The sequence below is a fragment of the Clytia hemisphaerica genome, unplaced genomic scaffold (assembly GCF_902728285.1).
Source record: "Clytia hemisphaerica strain Z4C2 unplaced genomic scaffold, Clytia hemisphaerica genome assembly, whole genome shotgun sequence".
Taxonomy (NCBI): Eukaryota; Metazoa; Cnidaria; class Hydrozoa; order Leptothecata; family Clytiidae; genus Clytia; species Clytia hemisphaerica.
This window is the reverse complement of record NW_027103722.1, coordinates 596,028-622,363: the sequence shown is the minus strand read 5'-3', so window position 1 is coordinate 622,363 and position 26,336 is coordinate 596,028. Positions and strand designations below refer to the sequence as shown.

General features: G+C 34.5%; 3 protein-coding genes across 3 annotated transcripts in view; 2 read left to right on the top strand and 1 right to left on the bottom strand.

Moving 5' to 3' along the window:
- Positions 1-26,336, bottom strand: part of LOC136804606 (bifunctional peptidase and (3S)-lysyl hydroxylase JMJD7-like) — a 243,570-nt gene that overhangs the window by 124,710 nt on the left and 92,524 nt on the right. The gene's annotated exons all lie outside the window — the stretch shown is intronic.
- On the top strand, positions 5,997-14,390 carry LOC136804592 (26S proteasome non-ATPase regulatory subunit 12-like). Its single transcript, XM_067061193.1, has 11 exons — positions 5,997-6,151; positions 6,397-6,456; positions 6,875-7,003; positions 7,414-7,521; positions 7,793-7,868; positions 8,577-8,755; positions 9,086-9,220; positions 9,918-10,030; positions 10,631-10,808; positions 12,285-12,362; positions 13,670-14,390. The coding sequence occupies exons 1-11, from the start codon at positions 6,044-6,046 to the stop codon at positions 13,880-13,882; spliced, it is 1,377 nt and encodes a 458-aa protein (XP_066917294.1). The 5' UTR covers positions 5,997-6,043; the 3' UTR covers positions 13,883-14,390.
- LOC136804593 (intraflagellar transport protein 27 homolog) lies at positions 16,423-26,047 on the top strand. Its single transcript, XM_067061194.1, has 6 exons — positions 16,423-16,598; positions 20,837-20,916; positions 21,449-21,568; positions 21,914-22,031; positions 22,510-22,619; positions 25,398-26,047. Exons 1-6 carry the CDS (start codon positions 16,544-16,546, stop codon positions 25,476-25,478), a joined length of 564 nt encoding a protein of 187 aa, XP_066917295.1. The 5' UTR covers positions 16,423-16,543; the 3' UTR covers positions 25,479-26,047.

Below are 26,336 nucleotides of genomic sequence, written 5' to 3'. Positions count from 1 at the left end.
GAAAAGGAAAACAAAAAAATGGACGACAAGGTGAAAAAGCGCGTGGTTTTGAAAAGTTCAAATACCCCAATATCATCTCGGAAGAGAGTTAAAGTATTACCTGCGAGCAGAGCTCTAAATTTTTCTTTCAAAAGATCGTTCGCGAACTGGTTCCTCGTTCGCGGACTGGGTTCGAATAGCGCTCGCTTTAACGACTTATTATTCCAAGAAGAAGCTTTCAAATAAAGTGAAAACAAACTGTAAGAAGGACTTCAAGCTTCTGTTTACGAGATTGTCAAAAAGGATTTATGTAAAAACCAAAAGTAAGTGAGAAAAGTGAAAAATAAGTTTGCCGTTCGTGCACTGGGCACCCCCCTCTACTACCCAGTACTCGACCGACGTACACCAGTCTGCGACCGATCGCAAGAAAGAGAAAATCAGTGCTCTACTTGCAGGTAAGGTCATATTAATCAGTGCGTCTCAAACCGCGATATTTCGAGAGCACGGAAGCGCGTCAAAACACCAGCTTTTTTAGAGTTTTGTCTCGTTTACCCAAACGCTGCAATCCTGCGTAGGCTTTGGGCTCAAGACTAGAACCCCCAATACGAGACATTGGCCTGACCGAAAAAAAATCATCATCATCAATTTTGTTAATTGTCAGAGTCGTTTACTCACTGGAAATACGCAACTTTCTGAAGTTTCGTTTTTTTTCGGTTAGTGCTTCATTTTAAAAATAACGAAGATGAAAAGCTACCATCAATCCCGCGAGTAAAAGAAAGTACTCCGACTAGTCTACGAAAAGTGCGCTCGCGCGGCGAATAGAATATCTCGCAAATTAATATATGCATAAAACTGGCGAAATCCTTTCTTTTTTATGCTTAGGTGACGTCACCATCGATCCTGACTCGACAATGGAGAACCAAATTTGGCAATGTATAATTATTATGAGCGGCCGAGAAAGTTTGTGTGACGCAAAAATTGCGCGATAAACGAAGCCCTAGAAGAACGCCCACTGAAAATTGAAACCAGGAATTCATTGAATATTTCACTAATGAAGTATCAAACTTTTTGTTTTTTGTAATTATTATAAATTCATAATTTTTAAATACTATTTTTTGAATGTCAAAGGACAATTAAAGTGAATTTAAGCTGATTGGGTGGATATTGGGCGGACGGGCGTTTTGCACGTTCCGAGATTGGAAATTAAATGAGAGTAAAAGACGGGGGCGTCTTAGTATGAAATATTAATTCATTATTCTTTTATTTTTATTTTTCGCGAATGAAAAATGAATTTTTGATTTTTGAATTAAGGAAATATAGTATAATATATTGTATTTGATTGTCAATGCCAAAAGATACTTACGAATAATCTGCTGTGTTGCTTCGCTATTTACCCCCGGATTGTTTTAGTAGGCACTTCGGTCACGTAAATAAAAACACGCCGACTGTGGACTGACCGCAATTGCAATTACATAAATTATTGTGGAAGGGAACGCTTGAGACGAATGTTTGGGAAATCAAAAAGACAACTTATTGTGAGAATGTTGAGTTTTGTTTATATGGCTGTTTGTGACGCACTGTTAATTGATCAGGATAATAAAAACCTCATAAGCTTTCCCGTATTAAATTTATTTACACTCGTTCTTTTGTTTTAAAATAGCTCACTTACATTTCCCTTCGGCATGTTTTTTCAGAATTTTTCTTCATGTCGCCATTTTTTTCTAAAGTTTGTTTTTGTTTTGTTTTGAAAGTGGCAGTCTATGGAGAGTCTTCATTTGATAAAAACGCGGGAATTTTTTATGTCTACCCGGAGATTCAATATACCGGTTTCCCTTGTTATTTCAATCCGGAGCTAGAAACTTCGCATTGGAGCTGTCAAGTTAAAGACCGCGGGCATGCCCCTTGAATGTTTTGATCGCAATGTAAAGTCTTCTTTTTTTCTCTTCGCGTCTGGAATGTTTTGATCGCAATGTAGAGTATTCTTTTTCATTTTTTGAGTTTGCACGTGCGTTTGCGTAGGGTAAAATGGAGAAATGCGAAAATCGAATTTGGCAAAAAATTTTTAAAAAATGACCCTACAAGATTTGACTATATCTTTTTATTCCATGAAGAGATTACTTTCAAATAAAAAATGTACTAACAATGAATGGGTAAGCTTTCTAGAAATCCAAACATAAATTGCATAGCTTTTACCAAAAAATAGCACTTTAGGATCAGAAACAGTCAAAAACCAGCTTTTTCCAATTTTTTTCGAGTTACAGGAATTAATTCCTTGTTTGTTTTGATCTGAAATTTTCAGTAGGGGTGGCGAACATGGTTCCCTTGCTCATATCAGGGGGGCCCGAGACGGGGGTAAGAGAATTAAAGTTTCTAAGTAAAATATTAATTATCACCCAAAAAAAGTGCCTTTTTTTGTCCATATCTTTTATAGTTTTAAATAGATTGTCCCAGCCTTATCCCTCTTTCAGTAAAGCTTCCTATACCTTTTGTCCTTCAGAAAAACCAAAAATATTGGCCTTAATTGCTTGCTTTCAGTTCCTGTAGCCAGTAGTGTGACCCCCTGTATTTCTATTTTGTGACCCCCTGTATTTCGCACGGGTTTTTAATAGAGATGTCACATGACTCAAATTTCAAAATGAGAAAATTCAAAGAGGCACTTGCAATTAAGGAACACAAAACTAATTTACTAAATAAAAAAGAAGAAATTAAACTTTTATCCAACATATGGGAAAATCTTTAATAATCATTTTATTGTCTTTTATTAATGATTTTATTGTTCATAAGAATAATTTAATTAATTTTTTATCTAGGGAATAAAAATAATTTTTTAATCAAATGTCTGAAGATGCTAGATGTTATAAGATAGGTTTTTTTATGAGTTATGTTAGATCTGAAGATGCTCTACCATAGAGTAGGGAGAAAATTTATCAATAAATAAATAAATTTTTGTTGTTTCTTGCCTGTGACCCATCCAAATACTCAAAGTTTTGATTATTTTTTACCTTCGCGGGTGATTTTTCAGTTTGAGCTTATGTCTAATGTTATGGTCTTTTGAAGTGCTTGTTCTAAGAGATGAGTGAATATAATTGTTTTTAGTTTTCAAGAGAAGCAAATTTAATCTTTCTTCTACAAGATTACACTTTAATATAATGCCAATTTCTTTCTTTTTGCATATTTATGTTTTACATACTTTCTAAGGGAATTTCACCACGGCAATTCGGCCACCATAATTTTTGCATACAATTCAATATGGCGGATGGAAAGGCGAAAAGGTCTATTTAATTTCGTGATTGAGAAGAAGTTATCAACTTAGATTAACTTTTAAGCACCACAGAGTTGTTTATATTTGTTTATATTTGATAAAAAATACACGTTATAATGCTTAAAAATCAAATTGTGTCTATCTTTTTTGGTAACACCTGGTCAAAAACAACAAAATAAAAGAAGAAGAAAAAAAATCGAATTTCGCGGAATTTAATTTCGCGATTTAACAATTTTGGTGTGTTTTGCGGATTTTAATTTCGCGAATTACGCCCCAATTCGCGAAATTAAATTCCGCGAAAAATTTCTTCCGCGAAAATTTCATCCCTTAAGGTAAAAAAAGCACATTCGAAAACTCTTTTTCCAAAATGCAAGTTTTTGACAAACCCCTTAACGAAAGAACTAACATAAACACGTACCCCTGCGTCACATACCCGCTGGAAAACTTGGAAAACTTTCGTCTCTGGTGGAAAAATTACCCTCTAGCTTCTTCAAAAAGTTTCCCTTGCAGAGCAAGACCATAGAGGCAACAAAATTAAACAAACTTGAGACATATCACCCGGTTTATTGAGACAGGGATGTGAAATACAGAGAATTTCAAGACTAGAATTTAAAGGAAATAAGTTGATTTATGCAATTTCAAAATTCAATAATCATAAGCAATTAGAAATATCGTTTAATTGCATAATAAATTCTGAAAATTTTAACAACGTTGTAAAATTATATTAAAACTATTAGCGCTGTAAAATCCTGAGATGAAAATAATGAAGAACCAGATAAAATGTAAAGATCTGAGATTTTGAAAGTGTTCTTCAACGATTCTACTAAGGAAAATCTCTAAATTTTACTGGCTGTGTATTTTTTCAAAGTTGGGAAATCTAAAGGCTCTTAAAAAATCTTACGTATGTTGGAGACAAATATGGCAAATCTTTACCCTTGAGTTGCTGACAAACAGGAGCAAACTCTTCACATAAAAAGGTAAAAAAAAATCTGTGACTTTTTTCTCGGCTGTAGGCTGTATTAATTGTAGCACAGAAATTTAAAACAGTTACAGTGCATCATAAAAATAATGTCAAGTTTTGTCAATGTATTTTGACATTTTTTCCATTATCATTATCAACAATTAAATCCTTTACAATACAATCACATGTCAATGTTCTATTTCTCTGACCACCAATGCGTATTCATAAACAACAAACAACAACCACGGAGTCCACATCATCGAGCAAGGGTCGGTCAAGCCAGAATTTAAAAAGCAACAACAAACAAACAGTTCTTCTTCCACTCAGTAAGGGGAGGAATAGGTTAGCCATATCCAAAATATATTATCTTTTTCCCATTTCAAAACATACTAAAAGTCCGAATTCATGTTGTGCTCTCTACTACTAAGTAAGAATCAAGATCCAATCATCCAAGGAATGGTTCTCCCACCATCATAATACAGTTCTTTTTTAAGCTTTGAACATCTTTTTGCAACGAAGCAACAACTCCGTTGAGGCTGCTGTCCTGTTGATGAAACAATAAAGATTTCATCTTCTTTCTTTCTCATTCCACAGTTCAGCTGCTTTCTTCATTTATTTTCATTTCATCAACAACAATGATTTTATTTTTCAAAGACAGAGAGTCAATATTCGAATTCAGAGTCAACATTCGAAAGTCTTTGCCCGAGTCAATGCAACGACTTCTTGAAAAACGAGCGTTTGAACGCTTTCAGCCCGCGCTGATTTTCCGATCTCTTCTTTAAATTTCCTAATTTAAATTGAACGCAATCAAATGATGCTGCTGCTTGTTTTAATTTTAGAATTTGTTCTGAGCAGGAAGTTACCCATGAGTTGTGCACTACAAACAGCTTTCTGCACATGCATAAAAAATGTCACATTCTGAAAGGCTGTGGTGACTTTGAGGAAGGGTGTTAAAAGTGAAAGGTGATTGTAGATACTGGATTTAGCTATTTTCTAGATTGAAAAAACTTCAATTAAAACATTGAAATATTTAGAGCTACAGTTCGAGGGCATGCAGGCAGACAATAGTAAATCTGTTCATCAATTTTCCTTGCTCTGGAGTCAAATATTAGACTTTCCGTCCAGATTTACCAAAGCTGATTGCAACACTGCAACTTTCTTTAAAAGGGGGGGAGGATGACACCTTCCAAAAAAGTGAAGAAGGGGGGATTAGAAATTTTCACTAAAAAGGGGGGGGGGGTAGCAAGGATGGAGGGGATCATTTAAGAAGGGGGGGGCTTATATATATTGTAGATTATTTTCCAGCACTATTATGAAATTTTGTCTGCATGAAAGGAAGTTCTTTATTTTCACTTAAAAGTGATATTATATTTGCCAGACTTAATTTTTCTTTACTGTTTCCCTTCCCTTTTTACCATAAAAAATTTAGCTTGAAACCCTTGGGGGATAGGCATTTTTAAATGTTGGGGGGATGCCAAGAAGGGGGGGGGGTCATTTAAGAAGGGGGGATCAGACCCTTTTCCGCACTATGCAGTGAGTTCCAGTTTAATCTGATGTTTGTAGTAGTGTTGCAAAAGCTTGAAAAAAATTGGAAAGTGAACCCAGGGTCCCTGGTAAAGTTATGACAATGGGAACTTTCTGAGAAAATGAATCTGAATGAATAGATATTTTTTCAATTTGGAATATATTTTTTTGGCGAAAGTAAAAATGACCCATTCAGAATGATTACTATTTTCCGGCCCTTTTAAATTTTGTGCATTTAAGCAGTATGAAATTTTCAAAATTCTTTAGAATTTCACAATCATTGAAATCTCAGGTGGAAAATAAAAACAAAATACAAAATGGCTTCTGAAACAATAACAGATATGAAGGGCAATATTGTCAAAATGGAAGTGGATTACAGTGAAACTTGCGACAAGAAACTTCCTGAACTTGAAGAAATGGCTAAGGTAAAATAGATTGTGTGTGATTGTATTATTTCACCCAAGATATATCTATACCTAATTAGGAATTTCTACTTTGAATATGTTGCCTTTTTAATGATGATCCAGTGGATAGAAATGGTGGTATCAGGTCTAACTTAAGATGCTATTTTAAGATGTTCTAAAGTCTGCTTTCAATGAAAATGTATCTGTTTTTATGTGAGATATCATAATTCCTTTGCCTGTCAATAGCTATTTTGTTTTTCTTTTAGAGCGGTAAAATTGAAGATGCATTGGAAGCTTTATTAGCTCTTGAAAAACAAACAAGAACGGTATGTTTTGTATGATTTTGACATGGGTTCCTTTTCACCTCATTTATAGTTGCCTTGTTTTGTTTCAGTTTATTGTTTTTTTTTCGTCTGCTTTTTATTACATTAACAACAAATGGCTTGTTGTGTATCATCAATTGAGAACCCTCCTTTCAAAAAGCAGTTTGTTTTTAATACGAGAACAAGTTTTTTTCATAAGTTCTCAAGACTCTTCTGAAAACTGGCTGACATTTTTATATTTTCACATAAAAGTACAACCTGAAAATCTTTAAAACAACATTTTGGATTGAAACAAGCTAATTCTGAGCTATGACCCTGTTTGTTGGTGGAAAGCTGGTAAATACTTCTGTTCATAAACTCTTTTATATCTTCAAGTCTTTGGACTTTAGGGTATTCTTTTAAAAATGTTCACTATTTTTAGGCAGCTGATATGTTTTCCACAAGTCGTGTTCTAGTTACTGTCATCAAGATTTGTTTTGCCACAAAGAATATCGAACTACTCAATGAACATCTGTTGTTATTGACAAAACGAAGAGGACAACTCAAGCAGGTGAGTCAATTATTATCCCAAAGAATCGCATGAATAAATTGCACTCTTTAGCTGAAATGTCTTTCCAACAAGTTATATGATTTTTATGATATTTTCTGTTTCTTACCTTCTATACATAGAGATTACAACTTACAAATCTTTTTATGAAGTCAAGCCCGTTGCATGTTTGATAGTTCTAGTTCTAGTTCTATTGAATTATCACATAATACATTACGTACATTTTCGTGATTTTATACATAAAGGATAAAACAAAATAAAAAGTTAAAAACATTAGTGCAGGATGTTCTAAGACGATATGACGGCGTAATAGTAATAGAGGCTCGATTTACACAGGATTATGGAAACCCATAGCCTAAGATACTAAAGTATACTATAATATTATTGCTCAACAAGTATTATTCATTCCACAGGCTGTGACAAAAATGGTACAAGAAGCATGCACGTATGTTGATCAAATCGAAAAGAAAGAGGACCAATTAGAATTTATTGACACACTTCGTACAGTCACGTCCGGAAAGGTTAGTTTCCTCGATATTTTTCACTTTATTTGTAAAGGTTACAAATAATCACTTACATAGCCATTCTAAGTGTCAAAATAGCATGACAGTTATTTAGGCAAATGCACGCACTCTTGTTATTCAATTTGAACATTCCCTTTCAACCACGAAGGAGCTTTGCCTCGAACAAACACAAACACCATTATATGAATCACTTATTTTTAATCATCCACCTTATACTAGTTTCATGTCATGTAAAAAAACTGTATTTCATTTTCATTGTTATCGTTAGATTTATTTGGAGTTGGAGCGTGCAAGGATAACTCGTAAATTGGCTCAAATGAAAGAGGCTGACGGAAATATTGCAGGTAATTTCGTACGCTCTTCTCTCAGTGCACCTTCCTACCCTTTAGTGTGAGGAAAAAGCGTGAGGAAAATGGTTTAGACTTTTTTGACCTCAAGTTTCAAGTTTTTGCATTAGTTTTCTCATAAACATACAGGGGTTTTGCTTTGTTTTTGGTAGGCTGGTGAATGAAAAATTAACTCTGGCGACTTCTAGATTCTAGACCGGCGAATTCTTAGCAAGCGCAGTGTATTGATTAAGCGGGATTAAGCCGGGCCTAAGTAAGATCCCTGAACATAGCGTCATTTCTTCCTGGTAAAACTGGAATTAATATTAGTTGGTGGCGTGTAGCAATTATAGGTGTATTAAGGACAGGTCCAATCTTGCATCAACCCAGGAGGCAATCTTTAAATCACACGTTGCTTTTTGACCCACCTTCTTACAATCCATTCTCTCTAACCAAAACACCACTCAAATACGAAGAATCCCATTAGAAGTTTCCTCAGCTAATATTTAGTATTTAGTTTATATTATATTTAATTTTCGTGCCAAAAACAATTGGTAAAGAAAGTTTGCGATTAAAATCTGTCAAATTATAAAATCACGTGATTTCAACAGCCTCTAAATGGCAACTACTACTTCTGTCTTCACATTTCAATTTACAGGAATAAAACTGTAACTGTAGACAATGTACACCGAGTCTCTCAGCTACTTTAACTTTCTTGTTTTCCAGATGCGGCAACGGTACTCCAAGAATTACAAGTGGAAACATTCGGCTCGATGGAAAGGCGGGAAAAGGTGGAATTTATATTGGAACAAATGAGATTGTGTTTAGCCAAAAAAGATTACATCCGTACGCAGATTATCAGCAAGAAAATCAGTACCAAATTCTTTGACGATAACAAGGAACAGGTCTGTAAACATCACAAAAAAAACATTACATTTTAAACATTACAGAGCAATCTACATACGACAAACCTCCATTTAAAGTTCGTCAAAAGTCAATATGGCCTTATTTCACGCCTGTGAAAACATTTCCCATCAAATACCCTATTTGTTTTGACACTCGCAAACAAAGTGCATATGTTTTCAGTTGAAAATTAAAGTTATCTTGAAAACTTGTAGAAGGAAAGAGGCTCAACATCTAGAGAAGGTGTAAATTTCCCAGCATCTATTTTTTTCCCGAAGAGATTTTAGCGCAGCGTAAGTAGTGTAGTTGTGTAATAGCTCTAATTTTTACAGGACTTGAAATTGAAATATTATCAACTGATGATTGAGCTTGGACACAACGACGGAAAATACTTGCCCATTTGTAAACATTACAGAGCTGTCTTCGATACACCTTCCATACAAGAAGATGAAACCAAAATGAAAGAGGTACGTACTTTCATATTATAATGGTCAAAAGAATGGTGAAGCATTTCAATTGGGCTTTTCCAGAAAAAAATCGTGCACCCCCTGTTGAGGAGGTCCATTTCCATTCCAAGGGGGTAAGGTTTGAAATGCAGTGGAATTCCATAGGGGTAGACGAAAATCCGTCAAAAATAAGCGGAATTCCAAGGGGGTAATGACTAAAAATTTGTAAAAATTCGGAATTCCAGAAGGGTATGATCCTAAATTTGGTTGGAATTCCAAGGGGGTAGGTCACAAAAGGTTGGACCTCCTCAACAGGGGGTGCACGGTTTTTTTCTGGAAAAGCCCATTACGGGACCAATCTAACGTAGAACCATAAATTTTCTTTCAAGTGGGCGCTATTGTTTTAATCTTGTATCCAAGCTAAGTATTCGAATCTGGATTTACACATGTCAGCTTTTTCAATACCAAAGAAAAAGTTGAAACGTCTATTTAAATTCGATATGTCTTTGCAAAAACCTATTCGCTTACCAATTCGAAACTGCCTTACCTAGCTACCCTCCTCTTAACAGTATTGTATCTATACCCTTCACCATCCACCGACTAAACCCCATCAAATTATCAAAAGTTGTATGACACAGCAGTGTAAATCAATTTTTAAATGTTCCCATTTTTGTTTAGTATGTTCTTTGCAATGACCAAAGCTTGTTTCTTGTTTCAGGCTCTTCGCAATGTCGTTTTGTTCATCGTTTTATCAGCATACGATAACGAACAATCCGATCTTTTATCCAGAATTGCCGACGAACCAAAATTAGAAAATATCATGTCTTTCAAGTAAGTCAAACTTCCACGTAGGTAGCAGTACGCCCTTGGGTGTTTTTACATTTACAGGTGGTCTTGTGCCATAGCAAAGTGTGCCCTGAAAGTGACCAAAATATTGAATCAATCATCACCATCAGTCTTTAGTAACCAGTGCAGTGCTAGAACCTATGTATGATTTCTTTAATCAGATGAGATATGCTTTCAGTATCAAGTCAGATATATCCTAGCTTAGAGTATACTTTTCTTTTCGTTAATTTTTGATTGCGCTGATTCCAGTGATTGAGTTAAGTTACCATTTTGATAAAAAACGATTTCAAAATTTCGAAATGTTTTTTTGAAGATTTAGAACGGACAACCAACATAAACAACATATTTGCAAAACCATATTTTTATATAACAATTTATACTTTCTTAAATTATGTACCTTACAAAGCAAAGGGAATCTGGCGGATGCTTCACGTTCTGCCTAATTTACATGAAAAGTCAAGATGGCGTCGTGTACTGCCAGGCGAGTTCATAGTTTCATCCAGTCAATCATAAAGCCTAGGCCTCCGTACAGTACTAGCTTCAGCGTAAGTATCTTTTTGCTTAAACGTTTTTTTTCATTTGCAGGCGATTGATCAAAAACTTCACCACGCACGAGCTGATACACTGGGTAAGGTTCAAGGAGCTGTACGAAGTAGAGTTGTCTCAAGGAACTGAGGCTAACCCTGCCACCGGTGTATTTAACCGAACAACAGAACAAGGACAGAAACGATGGGATGATTTAAAGAAGAGAGTTGTGGAACATGTAAGTCGCCCACTCAAACTAGTCAAGTTATCATGTCTAAGATAAGCCCTTTGTATGTCTACAAGCTCGGCATTTTTTGTTCTGTTTGCTTTTTAGCACGTTCACAAATAGACACGTTACGTTAGTTCACCCTCCGATACAGTTTAAACCAACCCTTCCGTCATGGTAGTAAGGTTGTTTTGGATGCACCGAACGTTCACGATTAAGAGGCAGTTTTTTGATCCCGGCTAAACAAATGCTTTGATCGGGGTTTCTTAAATAATGGTACCATCAGTGTACTATGTTATGTGAATTTCCCTCAACTTTTTTCTCTCAAACATGAATTAATTTTTTCTTCAAGCAAAAATGAGTGAAGCCAAAGGAGACGATCGTGGGGTGTGCTTAAGAAACCTGCCTTCAGACAGCAAACTTTATGACGAATTTACAATTAAGATAGGCAGATCTGTCTAAAGTTAAGCTCCTTTTAATCCTTTTAAGAACAAACCCAATTTACCAACTAAGAATCGTCCCTTTACGTAAAGCATTTACGTAACCTTTCTCTCGTCTGATTTCTAAGGGCATGAAGTTTTTTATGCATATCAATTTTATAGACCACCTAACGCGTGACTGATTAATATTCTTTTGTTCCCTGATCAATTCACTGTTTTTATAGCGTAGGCTACCTTACACTGTTGAGTTTATTTATGGGGACATTTCTGGGAATGAGCTTTAAAAGAGCTATTGGAGACAACATGTTTTTTTTTCTGATGAGATAATCTAATTACGATGCTAAATTAATGTTCATTTAGAAATGTTCCTGCCAGGTCACTGTCACACATTCCGCCTGACAATAACTAATTATTTTTGCTTCCTCGAACCTTTTTGTTGTAATCGCACGATGAGTTATTTTTTCTTATTTGGCGCTCGTTCAAAGAGAGCAATTAATCGTTAATTGCATCCTGTAGAGAGCAATTAATCGTTAATCACACTCTTTGATGCCGCGCCAATGTTTACAAAATTAACTTTAATGTATTTTTCTTATATTTTTTTTCATCGAACGTTTTAATTGCATTCGAGATTCATTTTGAGAGAAAGAAAATCTATAAAAACAACAATAAAAGAATTACATAGAGAGAAGAGAAAAATATGACTTTTAGTGGAATTTAATTTTCCTAACGGGGAAAAAGTAGTGCGATTAGCTCGTATTCACATAACAACTCGTACAATTCGAAAATTACACTCGTGATTGTTTTGTTTCGAATTTTCCTCGTCCTTTCGGACTCGGAAAATTAATAACAAAAAAATCACTCGTGCAATTATTCTCGAATTGCACTCGTTATCATGTGATTACATATACTAACTATCAAATCAACACTTTCTTCTTAGAGCTTACAGTCAGATTAGCCTTAATTTGTTCTAAGGTGTCGGCCAAAATATTAGCCTCAGTTTTTATAAAGATTTTCACATGAATAAAAAAAAATTATTTTTCTTTCTTAGAATTTGAGAGTGATGGCGAAATACTATACAAGAATCACCGTCGAACGCATGTCTCAACTTCTCGATCTTTCTAAAGAGGTAAGCACTACTGGTCTCAAACGACTGGATTCGTCCTACCCTAAGATGAAAAGTGTCCTTTTTACAAAAACTCAGTTCAACCCATTCTCAACCCTTTTTGGCAAAATTCACCAAAATTAGTTTTAAATTAAAAAAAGTTGGTGTCCCGCCAAATTAGTTATTGCTATGAGTAAACTACAGATTTTAATTTTGATCTTTTAACAGGTATCGTCGGCTGTAATGTGGTTGTGTATTTCCTATTAGGTCTAAATTCGTCAGGGGGCTGATGTTATGATTAGGTTTCCTAAAGCAACAAAACTGTACAAACAGTGGAGTCTCTTTAAGGACATGTTTTTTTTTGACTGTACCAAAATCAGGTTTTCGAAAATCGTGAAAATCACTTTTTTTCAATTATTTCGTCATTCGCATGATGAATTTTCCCAAAATTTTGATATGTATTGAAATTTGGGAAGGGCTTTAAAATGAGCTATTTGAAATTTCAAAATTCGGAGTATTTCAGGATTAATTAATCAAGGAGTGTTATAAATCATATCTCACTCCATGACTCATTATTCGGTCCTGAGGAGGTTTATATGCATTCCTGAGGTAGCCTAAAATCATAAAATAGCCTGAGGAGTAATTTTTTCTTTAGTTCGTTCCTTTATTTCAACTAAACAAAAATCTCAAATCACTTCCCCGATAGATAGACTTGTCAGGAAAATATATACGATTAGAATTAGCACCTAGATTTCAAAAATGATCAATTTGATCCCATTTTCCTCCGGTTTTTTCCAGAAAAAAGAGGTCTATGTGAAAATTCAATCCTTTACCTACACCCTGATATAAGTTTCGTATATAAATTGGACACGACAAAAGCCAAATATAGAGCCGACTTTATAAATCCGAAATAAACTATGATTTTTTTCATACTGAAATACTCCGGATTCAACAAGCGATATCTTAAGTTCCATAAAAGCTATTAAGATCGGACAAAAAGTATCGCGCAGAGCTACTAATCTATTTTCTTATTTTTGAATAACGATAAGAGAGGGTTCAGCTGTCTCTGTTAGTGCCGATTTGAACCGGGTTGGTTGAAAATCGGCATTTTGGTACAGTCAAAAAAAAACATGTCCTTAACTCGAACCCTATATGACTCGAATGTCTCCTTAACTCGAACAAGTTATATGGTTCCTTCATTTAATATGTAATGCATTATAAAATTTACTCTATAACTCGAACAAATTTGTGTTTTCTGTGCGTGTTCGATTTATGGAGACTCCACTGAATAATGCATTTTTCCATTATTTTCACTTTCACTCACTTTCCAGGATGCTGAGGAATATCTTTCAAACTTGGTCACCTCAAAAACCGTATTTGCAAAGATTGACCGCCCGGCCGGCATTATCGTATTCCGCCCACCGAAAGACGCTAGTGACACGCTGAACGATTGGTCACGTGACATCTCAGAGCTGATGGTATTATTGAATAAAACGACTCACTTAATCACTAAAGAACAAATGGTTCATCAGCTACTGAACTGAACAAACCGAACTTAAATGATAACTGTTTGATGAAACTTATAAATTATTTTGCTCATTTATTGACGGAATATTTCGTGTTCAAATTTTACGGACATTACGGATGGATGTATTTTTGAAAACATTAAGTTCAGCCAAATGACCAGTTTTAATGTTCCTGACACAAACGTCAAAACAATGTTCATTTAACGTTTTTGTACGTTATGGACGCCTAAGCAGGCATCGTTCTGACGTTTTGAGCCGCCTGGGAATACAATGAAAGGTTTGCGACGAAATGTATGAATTTTAAGAAAGTTTTTTAACCTAAATGATATCTTATTAAAAAAACAGTGTTCATCCCAACTGCCACAACGTCCATGATATAACATCCAAATAACGTTAAGTGGTAGCTGGGAATCAGTTTCTTTCTGTATCCATGAGGATGTGCCGTTGGTCTATTTATTATGCAGTTAGAATTTTTTATTCATTACGATAATTTTGCTATTTGAAAGAACCAAGTTATAAAAGAATACATCTTTTTCGTATCATAATTCCTTGTTTACTCATTCTCTAGCAAAAAGTTTTTATATATTGAATGACAGAAAAAATATATAAAGTTTGAATAGTATATAAAGAAGCTTATGTATAGAAATCTGCGATTCAGGCCAAATTACTTTTATCTAATCCATGGGGTAGTTTTAAGTGATTTTTCGCGACAATCACGCTGGTTTTCGAACTGATAAAGCTCTAGTACACATTTTCTGGGGGACAAGCTGGAGTTTTTACAAGCTCTTATTTGATTTGGTTGGTCGTTAAGATGTAATAAAAGAGTCTTATTACTTTTTCTAAAGAACGCGTCATCTCTATCACTTTAAATGACCAATTAGTGAAGTATCTTGTAAAAACTTCAAGGCATCTCATTTTCTGCTATTGGGCAGTCGAATTCAATGTGCAAAATTTAGGGATGTGAGAAAAGACTATGGAAGAGGCTTCTCTTTTTTATAATTTCCACATGAAAACAATGATCATAAAATCGAAAGCTAATTCTAATCATCTCGAAAAGTACAGTATGGTTTATTTCTACAAGAAATAAATAAATTTGAATGAAACAGATTTGATATCAAAACTCCTTTGTCATATAAAATTTCTAGGAAATCATTTGAAGAAAAAATATACATCTGTATTAAAAAACTTGTTTTGACGTCAAAAATAAGTTGGAGAGAAAAAATTATTTGACGAAAAATCACTAAGTAAAATTATTTACCGAGAAATTCATTTGACGAAAAGATTCGGGAGTAAATTTCTTTGGAGAGAAATAATAAAAGAAAACTTTTTTTTATCGAAAAAATTGAATAAAAAGTCAAAGATAAAATTTTGAATATAAAAGTTTTGATTATAAAAGAAGTCAATATTTTTCGGCATAAAAAGTTGGGATTAAAATTTTAATAAACGACGTTGAACATTTTCCCTTCGCTGAATATTATCTCTCAAAGGTTCCCAAACAAAAGCTCCATGTAATTTGCCACGCTCTGTTCTTTCTTTACGGGAATCGAAGTTATGTTCGTAAGAAATTCTTTCTGTAGTAGGCTTTAGTTTTCGATTTTCATTCCCATCTTGATTTGGTAATATTGATTCAGCTTTTGAATAATGCGTTTTCCCGAATCGGGTCGCGCGACTTTGAATAGGTTTTGCATTCTGTGCATTATAATCTGTTCGTTGTATCGTCTCTGTATTATATGGTAAAACTCTTTTAGTCTCAACTGGAGGTTTATCAGGCCACCAATGGTTTTGTATCCGACGTGTGCTGTTTGTATTTGCAAAACACACTGGTTGATTTATGAACCGTGAGTTTTCGTAAATAAAACTAACATGGCTAGGATCATTGCAACGTTCTTTTCCAGCTGGTGCGGCGTCTCGTGCGTTTTGTTTTTCTTCCCTACTTAGAGCGTAGTTGTCCTGATATGAAGAATGTGGGCTTTTTGAAGAAGGTACATAGTCGGCTATCACTTTGGCGTGATCTAATCTATAAAACGAAGAAAAATATAGAATCCAACGATATGAATTACTGTACGTAGAGTAGTGTTATTATTTTCCAAACAGAGACTTGGTTAGTTTGGATCACACATAATGGTAAAATTAGGAAGATTAGACTTTGTGCTTGTAGCAGTCTTTTAAAAATAAAATTAGACGACAAAATAAACACTAAAAAAAAACAAATTTCCGCGTGAAACCGCAACACACAGACACAGACACTCAGTCAACAAAGTAGCAAAATTTTGAAGAGCACTTTACACTCAATCATCAAATTAAAACAACGGATTTACCCTGAATATCCAGAAATCTTCCTTCTTCTTGACATTAACGAAGGAAGGCTAGTACTCATCTTTTAAATAGACGAAATAGCAGAAAAAGTGGCTTTAGCAATGTTCATTTTCGATCTTTGTTTTGATTTTGCTGATGCAAATAAAAGAACAACAAATCACAGCAGCTAGCAGCCGCCCTTTATTTTTCGACGGTTTCCATAGAAAAGTTGTTTTGAAACATGGCCAAAAGTTTTTCGAATATTTGTTTGGCTAAAATGGTAGTCAAAGCAGTGAAAGTCGTCAAAAATCTGAAAAATCTGGAAAAAGTGACCAGTTTTTTCTCGTAGCTTAAACTTTTCAACACTCGTAAATTGAAGACATAATGCCTGCTGAAATCAAAAGAGCTTTAAACTATAGAGCCAAGTGCCTGATTATTGGTAAGTATTAGAATATACCTTTTACTCAGTGCAATACCGTGAGAGTTGGTAACTTGCATCAGTGGTAGCCATTCCAGGCTCAAATTGAAACTATTCTGGTGGCAATCAAACCTAGTTCATCTTGTAGAGCTTCAAAAATGAAAAAAAAGAGGGGTCATACACCTCCTAATGATAAGCGGTTCCGGAGATATTGAGATTTTGGTTCCGCCTTAAAACAGCACCTTTTTATTTTAGACATTTCATTTGAGGTTGACAATTTAGCCCAGAAATGGCATATAAAACCAGACGGTGTCAATCGAACAACTTCGAACAAAAATCGCAATCGAACCAATCGAACGTAATCGAACGCGATCAAATAATTGCGATTCGATTGTCAAATGTAAGCGAATCTCAATCGAACGGCCTATTCCTGGGTAATATTCGATTGTGTTCGATTGCGTTCGAGTAAGGTTAGATTGGTTCGATTATGACTATGATGTTCCATTGGTTTGATTACAATTATGTTCGATGCGTTTGATTGCGATTAAATTAAATTGGATCACTCTGTTAGAGCTTTTTAGTGTGGGTGGCAGAGCGCTTATTAAGTATCATTACGTACGAAAGCATATAACATCTAAATCAATCGAACGTACTCAAACATAATCGAATGAATACAATCGAATGTAATCGAAGCAATCGAACGGCAAATCCTGGGTAATATTCGATTGCGATTCAATTGCGTTCGACAATCGAATTGCAATTATTCGATTGTGTTCATTGCGTTCAATTGATTCGGCGTTCGATTCGTTCGATTGACACCGTCTGGATAAAATGGCACCGAAATATGCTGTGAAAATTGAAAATTCAAGCTTTTGTATTGAGTCAAGATATTCCAGATATCTTCATTTTAACTGCAGACTTTTATCAAATTCTTTTTGTAATGGCTTGCTAAACACTTCAAGGAAGAAATGAAAAGACATTTTTTTGAAAAAGAAGACATTGCATTGCAAAAAACAATAAAAACGTTATAAAGCGGAAGTTAAAATTGTTGAACCTACCTATCTTTGTAATCAAAGCGCTGCAGAGGAAAAATTCCCCATGGCATATAAATAACTGTTTTAGGCTAAAAAAGGGTCAAATTTTTCAGTGGTATCACTCTCTATAATTCTAGTCCTCATTTTCAGGCTGAAAATGCTTGCCAAAGTATGAAAAGTAAAAAATAATAACTTTAATGAAATAATTAATTTCAGAGAGTAGCACCATTGGATTTCTCAGGTATTTTCTGATAAATATGGAAAGTTTCACTGTCTGAACATTTTTTCCTCCGCAGCGCTTTGAAATTAAAGATGAGTTGTGAAATTTTTTGTGTCCCGCAGATCTAATTTTTCTAAAAAGGCCTTAGTTGAAACGGATTTTTAGACAAAAGTGTAGAATATTACACCTGCATATTATATATGGTTGGAAAGCTAAAAGAAAGCTCTAAATTACTCAAAAATAATTAATTTTATAGCTCAACTACACAAAGAACAATTGCTTGTCAAAGTTTGACCTAAAATTGAAGATTTTGATAAGCGTCAAATAAAAAACAAGCAAACCCGGAATGGCTATCAGTGGAGGCTAACAACATGCATAGCCCTCAAATGAATGACCCGTCTGGTCATTACTAGCCGTATTGTATGAGGGTTGCGAAGCGATCCAGACTCCACCTCAATTCGCAAGTTGCTAGCAAAATAAGAGACACTCTAAAAATCCCTCTAATTAATAACTGTATAGAGACAGGTTCGTAAGAGCCTTAATGGTTAATGCCCCAAACACACCCAATAATCCATGGGGTGTGGTCGGCGCATCGCTCTTTTTTTCCTTCTAGTTATTCTAGTGTAAATGGTGCCTTAATAAAATCGAACGATATTCGTCGAACGATCGAATCGTCTGTCGCAATCATCAAAACATAACAATGAAACAAAAACAAAAATGTACAAAGATGGCTTGTTGGTTCTTGGGCAGTTTTGATTTATTTCTTGACAAATTCGACAAATTTGATTACCTCCGTACTTCTTTATCATAGAATATTCACTTGGTTTTGCAAGTTCAGTTTCGTTCACTAAAAGAGCACTCCTCCCGCTCCTCCCGCCCGCGCGACTTTCAAAAACCTCTCATTGATTGACCTTATTTGATACATGATACATTGCTGTTAAAAGTCAAGGGATGATGAAGATCTTTTCTGTCCCCGTTCAAACTAATTTGCTTCCATTTAATAGCAAAATAAACATTTAAAACCGAAGAACCACTGCTTAGATTGCTTAGATGCGTGCCGCCCGAGCGGCAATTTGATCAACTTCAGATTCTAAGTCCGTGTTTCGGTTTCCGGTAATTTTGTTGCTGTTCACTGCTAGGATACACCATTTCAAAACGGCATTTTTCGCAGTCCTAGCTACCAAACCGAGAAAGTTTTCCTGGCTTCAAGCCAAACCATTCAAGGTCATTTTGATGAAATCATCGGTTTGAAGATGTGATTTATATAGCAAATTTTCGCTTGGGATAGAAGTTAAAGGTACGTGCACACAATATAGCAAAACTGCTTCGCTCATAAATTCGCTTCGCAAAAATACAAAGTTAAATCAAAACAAAAATGGTAGAGTAGAGCTACAAGCAGAGCTGAATATAGTTTATTTTAATGACCAGCCAGGTCATTCATTTGAGGGCTATACCGTGAGTGGTCCTAAATCCGAAAGCCCTGCTTAAATCCGACCCCCAAAATAATTGATATGAAAAAAAATTCTATGTTTACAAACATTCCCTCTCCAAGTTGAACAATAAACTATATTGCAAGAACTCTCGAAACAAAACATCTAACAAGATGACTAAAATGTCAAAATGTCAATTAATGTGATAAAAAAGTGTGAGTTGTAAAAATAAATTACTTCTATTATTCTGAATCTGTTGCTCGTGTTTGAAACGTTAACAATTTTGTAATAAAAAATTATGTTTTGTATAAGAAGCAATTAATGCTTTGGTTCAATTGGTTCAGTGTATCAAATCTCTCAGTTTAGTTGACACTTTGGTATCTTCATTGTGTCACAGCGAAAGGTTTGTTTTTATTTTAGTTTGTATCTTTGAAACACCCCATCGGATTTAGGCAGGGCTGTCGGATTTAGGACCACTCACGGTATGCATGTTAGCCTCCACTGATGCAAGTTACCGTGAGTGGTCCTAAATCCAACAGCCCTGCCTAAATCCGATGGGGTCTTTCAAAGATACAAACTAAAATAAAAACAAACCTTTCGCTGTGACGCAATGAAGATACCAAAGTGTCAACTAAACTGAGAGATTTGATATGATACACATTGATTTGAACCAAATTACAATAATGGTGCTTCTTATACAAAACATAATTTTTTATTACATAAATTGTTAACGTTTTAAACACGAGTAACAGATTCAGAATGATAGAGGTAATTATTTTTACAACTCACACTTTTTTGATCACATTAATTGACATCTTGACATTATAGCCATTTTGTTAGATGTTTTGTTTCAATTCAAGAGTCCTTGCAATAGTTTATCGTTCAACTTGGAGAAGGAATGTTTGTAAACATAGAATTTTTTTTCATAACAGTTATTTGGGGTGTCGGATTTAGGATCACTCACGGTACCCACTCTCACGGTACCTTTGCCATTAAAGTTCATAAGTCATTATGCATAATGGCTATTCCTTTTTTAAACCATACAGGGGTATTGACAAACTTTTCCAGGGGGATCTGAGATTTTTCAAGGGGGTTATTAAAGGTTTCCAGGGGGTTCTCTCCTTTTCAATAAATTTATTGTCTATACGCAGGCACATGCTTTGTCCTTTCCAGGACTCATCAGCGCAGTTTGGGTAATATAGCAAATATAGCTGTTGTCACTTGAGTGTTCAAATACCAGGTGTTGAGCTATGCATAGTTGCATAACCGCATAATAGCAGACTCTGTTGAAGAGTCTATAGAGTGCTCAAAGAATGTAATAAAGGCGCTGTGGTATAGTGGTCATTGACCTTGGTTGCTGCACAGGCGACTGAGATTCGATTCCCACTCGCAGTGGTTCACTTGGCAAGTGAATGAACCTTTGCCCGGGTCAACCCATGCCATGTGAGGGGAATCGGGTAGTCAGTTCAAGGTGCTGACGGGGTGCTAACTAAAAGTGTCTATAGTTGCAAGAAATAGAAATAGAAATATATTTATCGTTTAATATTGTATACCATTCTATCATTCCATTTTAAGGTGACTCAACAGTTGGAAAAAGTGCATTAACTCAAGTCTTCTGTAGTGATGGAGTCCATTATCCTAAAAACTACTCAATGGTTTGTACTCAATATTCGATTTCTGTTGATATAATCTTTTTTTTTTAAAGGGAACTTATTTTAGCGGTCATAAAATGGGGGAATTTATTTTTGACGGATTTGTCCTATTTTGGACACATTTCTTTCATTTCTGTAGGAATTTTTTAAATTTCTATTATGAAAAATAGCTAAATTTTGTAGTTCGTGGGTTCTAATTTTAGGTTTCAGTTCTAACTCAAACTGCGAAATAAAAGTAAAACTTAGTTCCCTTAAGGTATTTTAATTTGGTGTAACCCTGCACTCCTATTATCCAGATTTAAAACAGTCAAGAGAAGTTGGGAAAATTTTCTAATATTGCTTTAGGGGATTGTAATCCAAATACTCAAAATTAATGAAATAAATGATTGTGATACTGTTTAGAGCAAATTAATGGACTTGTGTTTTGGACAGCTGCCAATATATTCAAAATTTAATAAACATGGTGGACCCAATAAGATAAAAAAAAGATTTAGAATATATATATTATAGATAAATTAATTTCTTTGTTCTTCAGACCACAGGTGTTGAATTTGTGACCAAACAATTGAGCATTGCTTCAACATTGGATAGTGTTGAATTCTTTTTGTATGATTCAGCTGGCAAAGAAGAATTTGGTGATATTGTTGACGTTCATGTATGTAATGTAATATATAATTGCCCAAATTTGAACCAAAAAGCAATTACTTGAATTGCAAATCTAAAAAAAAGTAAAAGGAAATTTGTCCCTGTTACACGTTTTTTATAAGAACATCCAAAATATTTGAAGCCTTCGGATGTTTTTAACATGCTCTTATTTTCACCATTTTTTTAGCATTTTCGTCCATTTTTCTAAAAAATTGGGTATTTTAGAGTCTGCACAACCTTAAAATGTCTTAACTTGTTCTTAACATTTTGGTCATCAAAGCCTTATGATTTTATATAGTTTGTTCTTATAAAAAAACATATATTTGATTGCAAATACCTTGCTCATCTTCTTCAGATGAAAGATGCTAAGATCATTGTTTTGGTTTATGACGTCACAAATATAGATTCTTTTGAAAACTTGTCAGAATGGTATAAGAAACTAGAGGCTGCCAATAATGGAAAAACTTTACATGGTAAGAGAATTCTTTTTCATTTTATCATTACCTTCTTAAATATCAGACGAATAGGACATTTTTCGATAAACAGTTAATTTCTAGGTAAATTTAGGCTCTGTTCTGAATTTAAGTCCGTCCGGCTTTAACTGGATATTTGTTTTTTTTACAAGCACTTTATTTTCATGTTTGTTTTGTCAAAAAGAAATGGTTTGTACTTTTAAAGAAAGACATTATAGCTACTATTATCTAAAAGAAACTGGACGAAATATAAATAAAGTCGTTGATACACTTTAATTGTTATAAAACGTCAAAATCCCTTCAACTTTAATGTCTTCCACTGACCCAACAGCTGGTTGGTTGAAAGTGACGTAAAATCAATCAATACGTCACTTACAACCAATCCACTGTTAGGTCCATGTTGTAATGTAAGAAGACATTGTAATGGTGCATATCATAAATAGGAAAATAAACATTTTTGTTTCTTCTTCATCCTCAGGTGCTATTATAGGTAACAAAGTAGATTTAACAGATCGCCAAGTGGTGACCAGTGAGATGGGACAAAATTTGGCTGACCAATTACATCTGCATTTCTTTGAATGTTCTGCTGTAAGAATTTTTTCTTGTTTACTTTTTAATCGGATCAAATTTGCAAGATTAAATTTCGCGAAATTTTCTGGATTTAATTTTGCAAGTCACAGTTTTGAGAAATTTTGCGTGGATTTAATTTCGCGACTAAGCCAGAAAACAGCTGAAAAAAAGCCATTTTTGCCACAAATGGTTTTCCGCCGAAAATGCAATTTATTAATCCTATTAAAGTATTTTCCTATTTTCGATAAAAACTGTTCTTTTATATAATATGGGCTATTCGGTGGTTCCCAGGGAAATCTCGTAATTTTGATGGTATTAATTTGCTCTCGGGAAAATTCGTACTTTTCTATGCAGTTCCCGAAAGGCGGTTGGGTTCAGGGTGACTCCACCATTCTGTCAATTTTTCCCCAGTATCCGTCACATCCAGCGTCAAAACGCGAGTTTTTCGCCTAAAATTCCATAAAGCTTAAATAAGACTGCTTAACCAAGATTTACGGCTTTAATCAATTTTAAAACCCTTTATTTGTTAAGGAAAATGCCATTCCAAGATGATAAATTTGCTGTATCTAGTTCAGTTGACCATTGCTTTGAAACTTTGAAGTTTCAAGGGCTGATGATTATTTTCGGCAAAAAATTTTTGTGAAAATTTTTTATAGTTTGCCTGGGGAAAAAAGGGAAAATTTGGAATTTTACTAAATTTTGACCCTTTTTAAGTCTGGGACCTACCCAAACAATAATGAGACACAAACTAGGTGTTTTGATGATGCAATACTCAGACAAATTTCAAACCAGTATGTAGTAATTTCAGGGCTCAGGGGTAAAATTGCCCATTTTTATGGGTTTTTCTTATTTGAGCAATTCACCACTAATCTTGGTTAAAACGTTATCAAAAATAGTTTTAACTTCATTTTCGTAATATATCCTAAGATTACAATGCTGACTTTAACAAACCAGGGGGCAAATCGGGTAAAAATGCCCATTTTAGGCGATTTTTATCGTTTTTTGACCTATTTCACCCATAAAGCGGTTGGTGCAATTTTATTTCTCATGAAACAAGGATAATTCTGTAGTAAGAGCAATGGGAAAGTTATTTGTGGCTTTCATTATCTGTAATCAGGGTCACTGTGGGCAAATCAGGGGGTAAATACACCACTTCTTGGTAGTTGTTGCCTGAATTTGGATGTTATTATTGTATGGTAGCCTCAAATTTATGAAATTTTGAGATGGAAACCAGTTATATACCCTTCAGTCATTTCTTAGTACTTTTGTTGACAACTACACAAAATAATGACGGATTTAAAACTTAAGTTATGGCCAAACGATAACATTTTATTTGACGTAATTTTGTCAGTCTTTGCTCATCCCTGGAATGGCATTTTCCTTAACAAATCCTTACAAAGGGTAAAAAGTACCCCCTAAACTTGTGCCCAGTATGAAAAATTGACCAGGAGTTAGCTTTGGGGACCGACCATTTCCAAAATTAGGATAGTTGAGAATTCCAAAAATGTATAGTTTATTCTGTAGAATCTTGGGTTAAGCAAAATGCCATTTTTTGGGTTTGGCTCCCGGACTATAGATTTTGACTTTTCGGTGCCAATCACCAAATTCCTACCGATTTTTTGCTCTCAAATCTAATTTTCTGGACAAAAAAAACCCAAATCGTCCGTCTCCGACAAAGGATCTAAATTCCACTATTCTCTCCAGATTGTCAGTGCAATCCGCCATTCCGGACAAAGAAAAGACATATTCTTCCCCTCTGTCAACCTTAAAACCTTAAAACATCTTCTCTAACCAATGACTATCTTTTTAGGCTTTTGATTTCAAAGAACATTTTATTGGTCATGGGCTTAGGATTTCAATTATAGTAGACTCCCCAGTGCCGTAGCTACCCCGTGGTATTGCCTCCCCCAATAATTCTTCCAGAAATGTTTTTTTTATGAAATGGAAAATTGTTCTTTTAAAAATTTATTTCTCCAAATAAAACTTTATTTTTAGTGCATTTTCCAGCCATTTTTTGCGATTCAATTTTAAAAATTCCCCCGTCGGGTTAAACCATGGTTGGCCCTCGCGGTGTCACTAAACCTCACCCCCCCCTCTAATATCAAAATGCACTGCTCCCTGGTATTCGAACATCCGGGTACTCAAAATTTCGGTTATCTGAAGTAAAATGGAATTCCCTTGGAAAACACTCTCTTTTATTCTAAAGTAGAGTTATTTTAATTTTCAGATTTTCAATAACCCCTGTTGAGCAAAATTCGGGCCAAGCTTCCCTCAGTTATTCAAAACTAGAATATAGCCACTGAATATAAAATTGCCTTTTCTGAGACCTTTTTACCTGTAAATTGCCAATCATATCCTAGCAATACTCAAAACTTCCACAAAAATGCCATAGTTTTGTTTGAAGCATGATAAATTAAGGTTTGGTTTGGGTCTAAACCTAGGCATGCCATGAAAATATCTCAAGATAAATTTTCCCTGAAAAACTTAAGATTATTAAGTAGATTTAGAGTAGAGTAGATTTATTTGAATTTTCAATTTTTCAAAGAGGTTTCTAACCCCTGTTTTCAAGATTTGAAATCTGAATGAATTTTCGCTGAAAAACGTAAGAATATCTAGGTATGATAAAATAAAAACACGCCACTCTTATAAGAAAAATGAGTGTACCGTAAGTAAGATTTTTAATAAACATTGTTTGCTGGTTTAAAATTATATGTCATTTCAAACTCAATTAGTTCCAGATATCGGATTAAAAAAAAAAAACAATACTAAAATTAATTTATTTCAAACATTTTATAGAAAGATATGAGGAATATTGATGCGCCATTTCAAACAATTGCAAAAGATTATTATGATCGAGTCAATGAAGTACCATCTTGATCAAAAATAAAATTGTTTAAAAAATCTATGTGTAAATAGAGAAATCGCCCCTTCTCACTGACACAGTTGGACCCCTTCCCACTTGGTAAATTTGCCAAAATATTGTCCCCAGTGGATAATTATAATCCAATTTTTTCCCCATTGAAAAATCTCAAATAAACCAATCCTCACTGCAAAATATTATGCTTTTTTCCCATCCCCACTAGATTTTCTGACTTGAAAACAAAAGAATTTAAATCCCAAACCATAAAAGATATGGAAATATAAATCCCCATCAATTTTCAGTCCATAATTTTTACCCCCACTGGTTGAAAATACCCTACCAGGTCTGCGAGAAGGGGTTCTTTCCAAAGAACAACGGTAAAAAACGCTGTTTCAATGTTCGCCTAAAGTTCAACAGAACGTTATGGATGTTGGGAGAGCATTGGATGGATGTATCACAAGTATAAAGTGACATAATTTTATGAATGAATTGTAAATATAAACACGTGTTTTTGTTTTTATCAATGATGTTACAATGTTACAAGTATTGTAAATATTTATGAAGAAAAGATTTTAACTTCCTTAAACTTGCATTGACCAATTCCTCTTGCAGTCTAGAATACCATGCAAATGTAGATGTCCTTCAACTTTATATGCCGTAATACACGTTTTTTTATAAGAACAAACTAAATAAGAACATAAGTTTTTGACGGCCGAAATGTTAAGAATAAGTTAAGAACATTTTAAGGCTTTGCAGACTCTAGAACACTGAATTTCATAGGAAAATGGCCAGAAATACTAAAAAAATGGCGATAATGTGAACATGTTAAGAACATTTTGAGGCTTAAAACTAATTATAATCCAATTTTTTCCCCA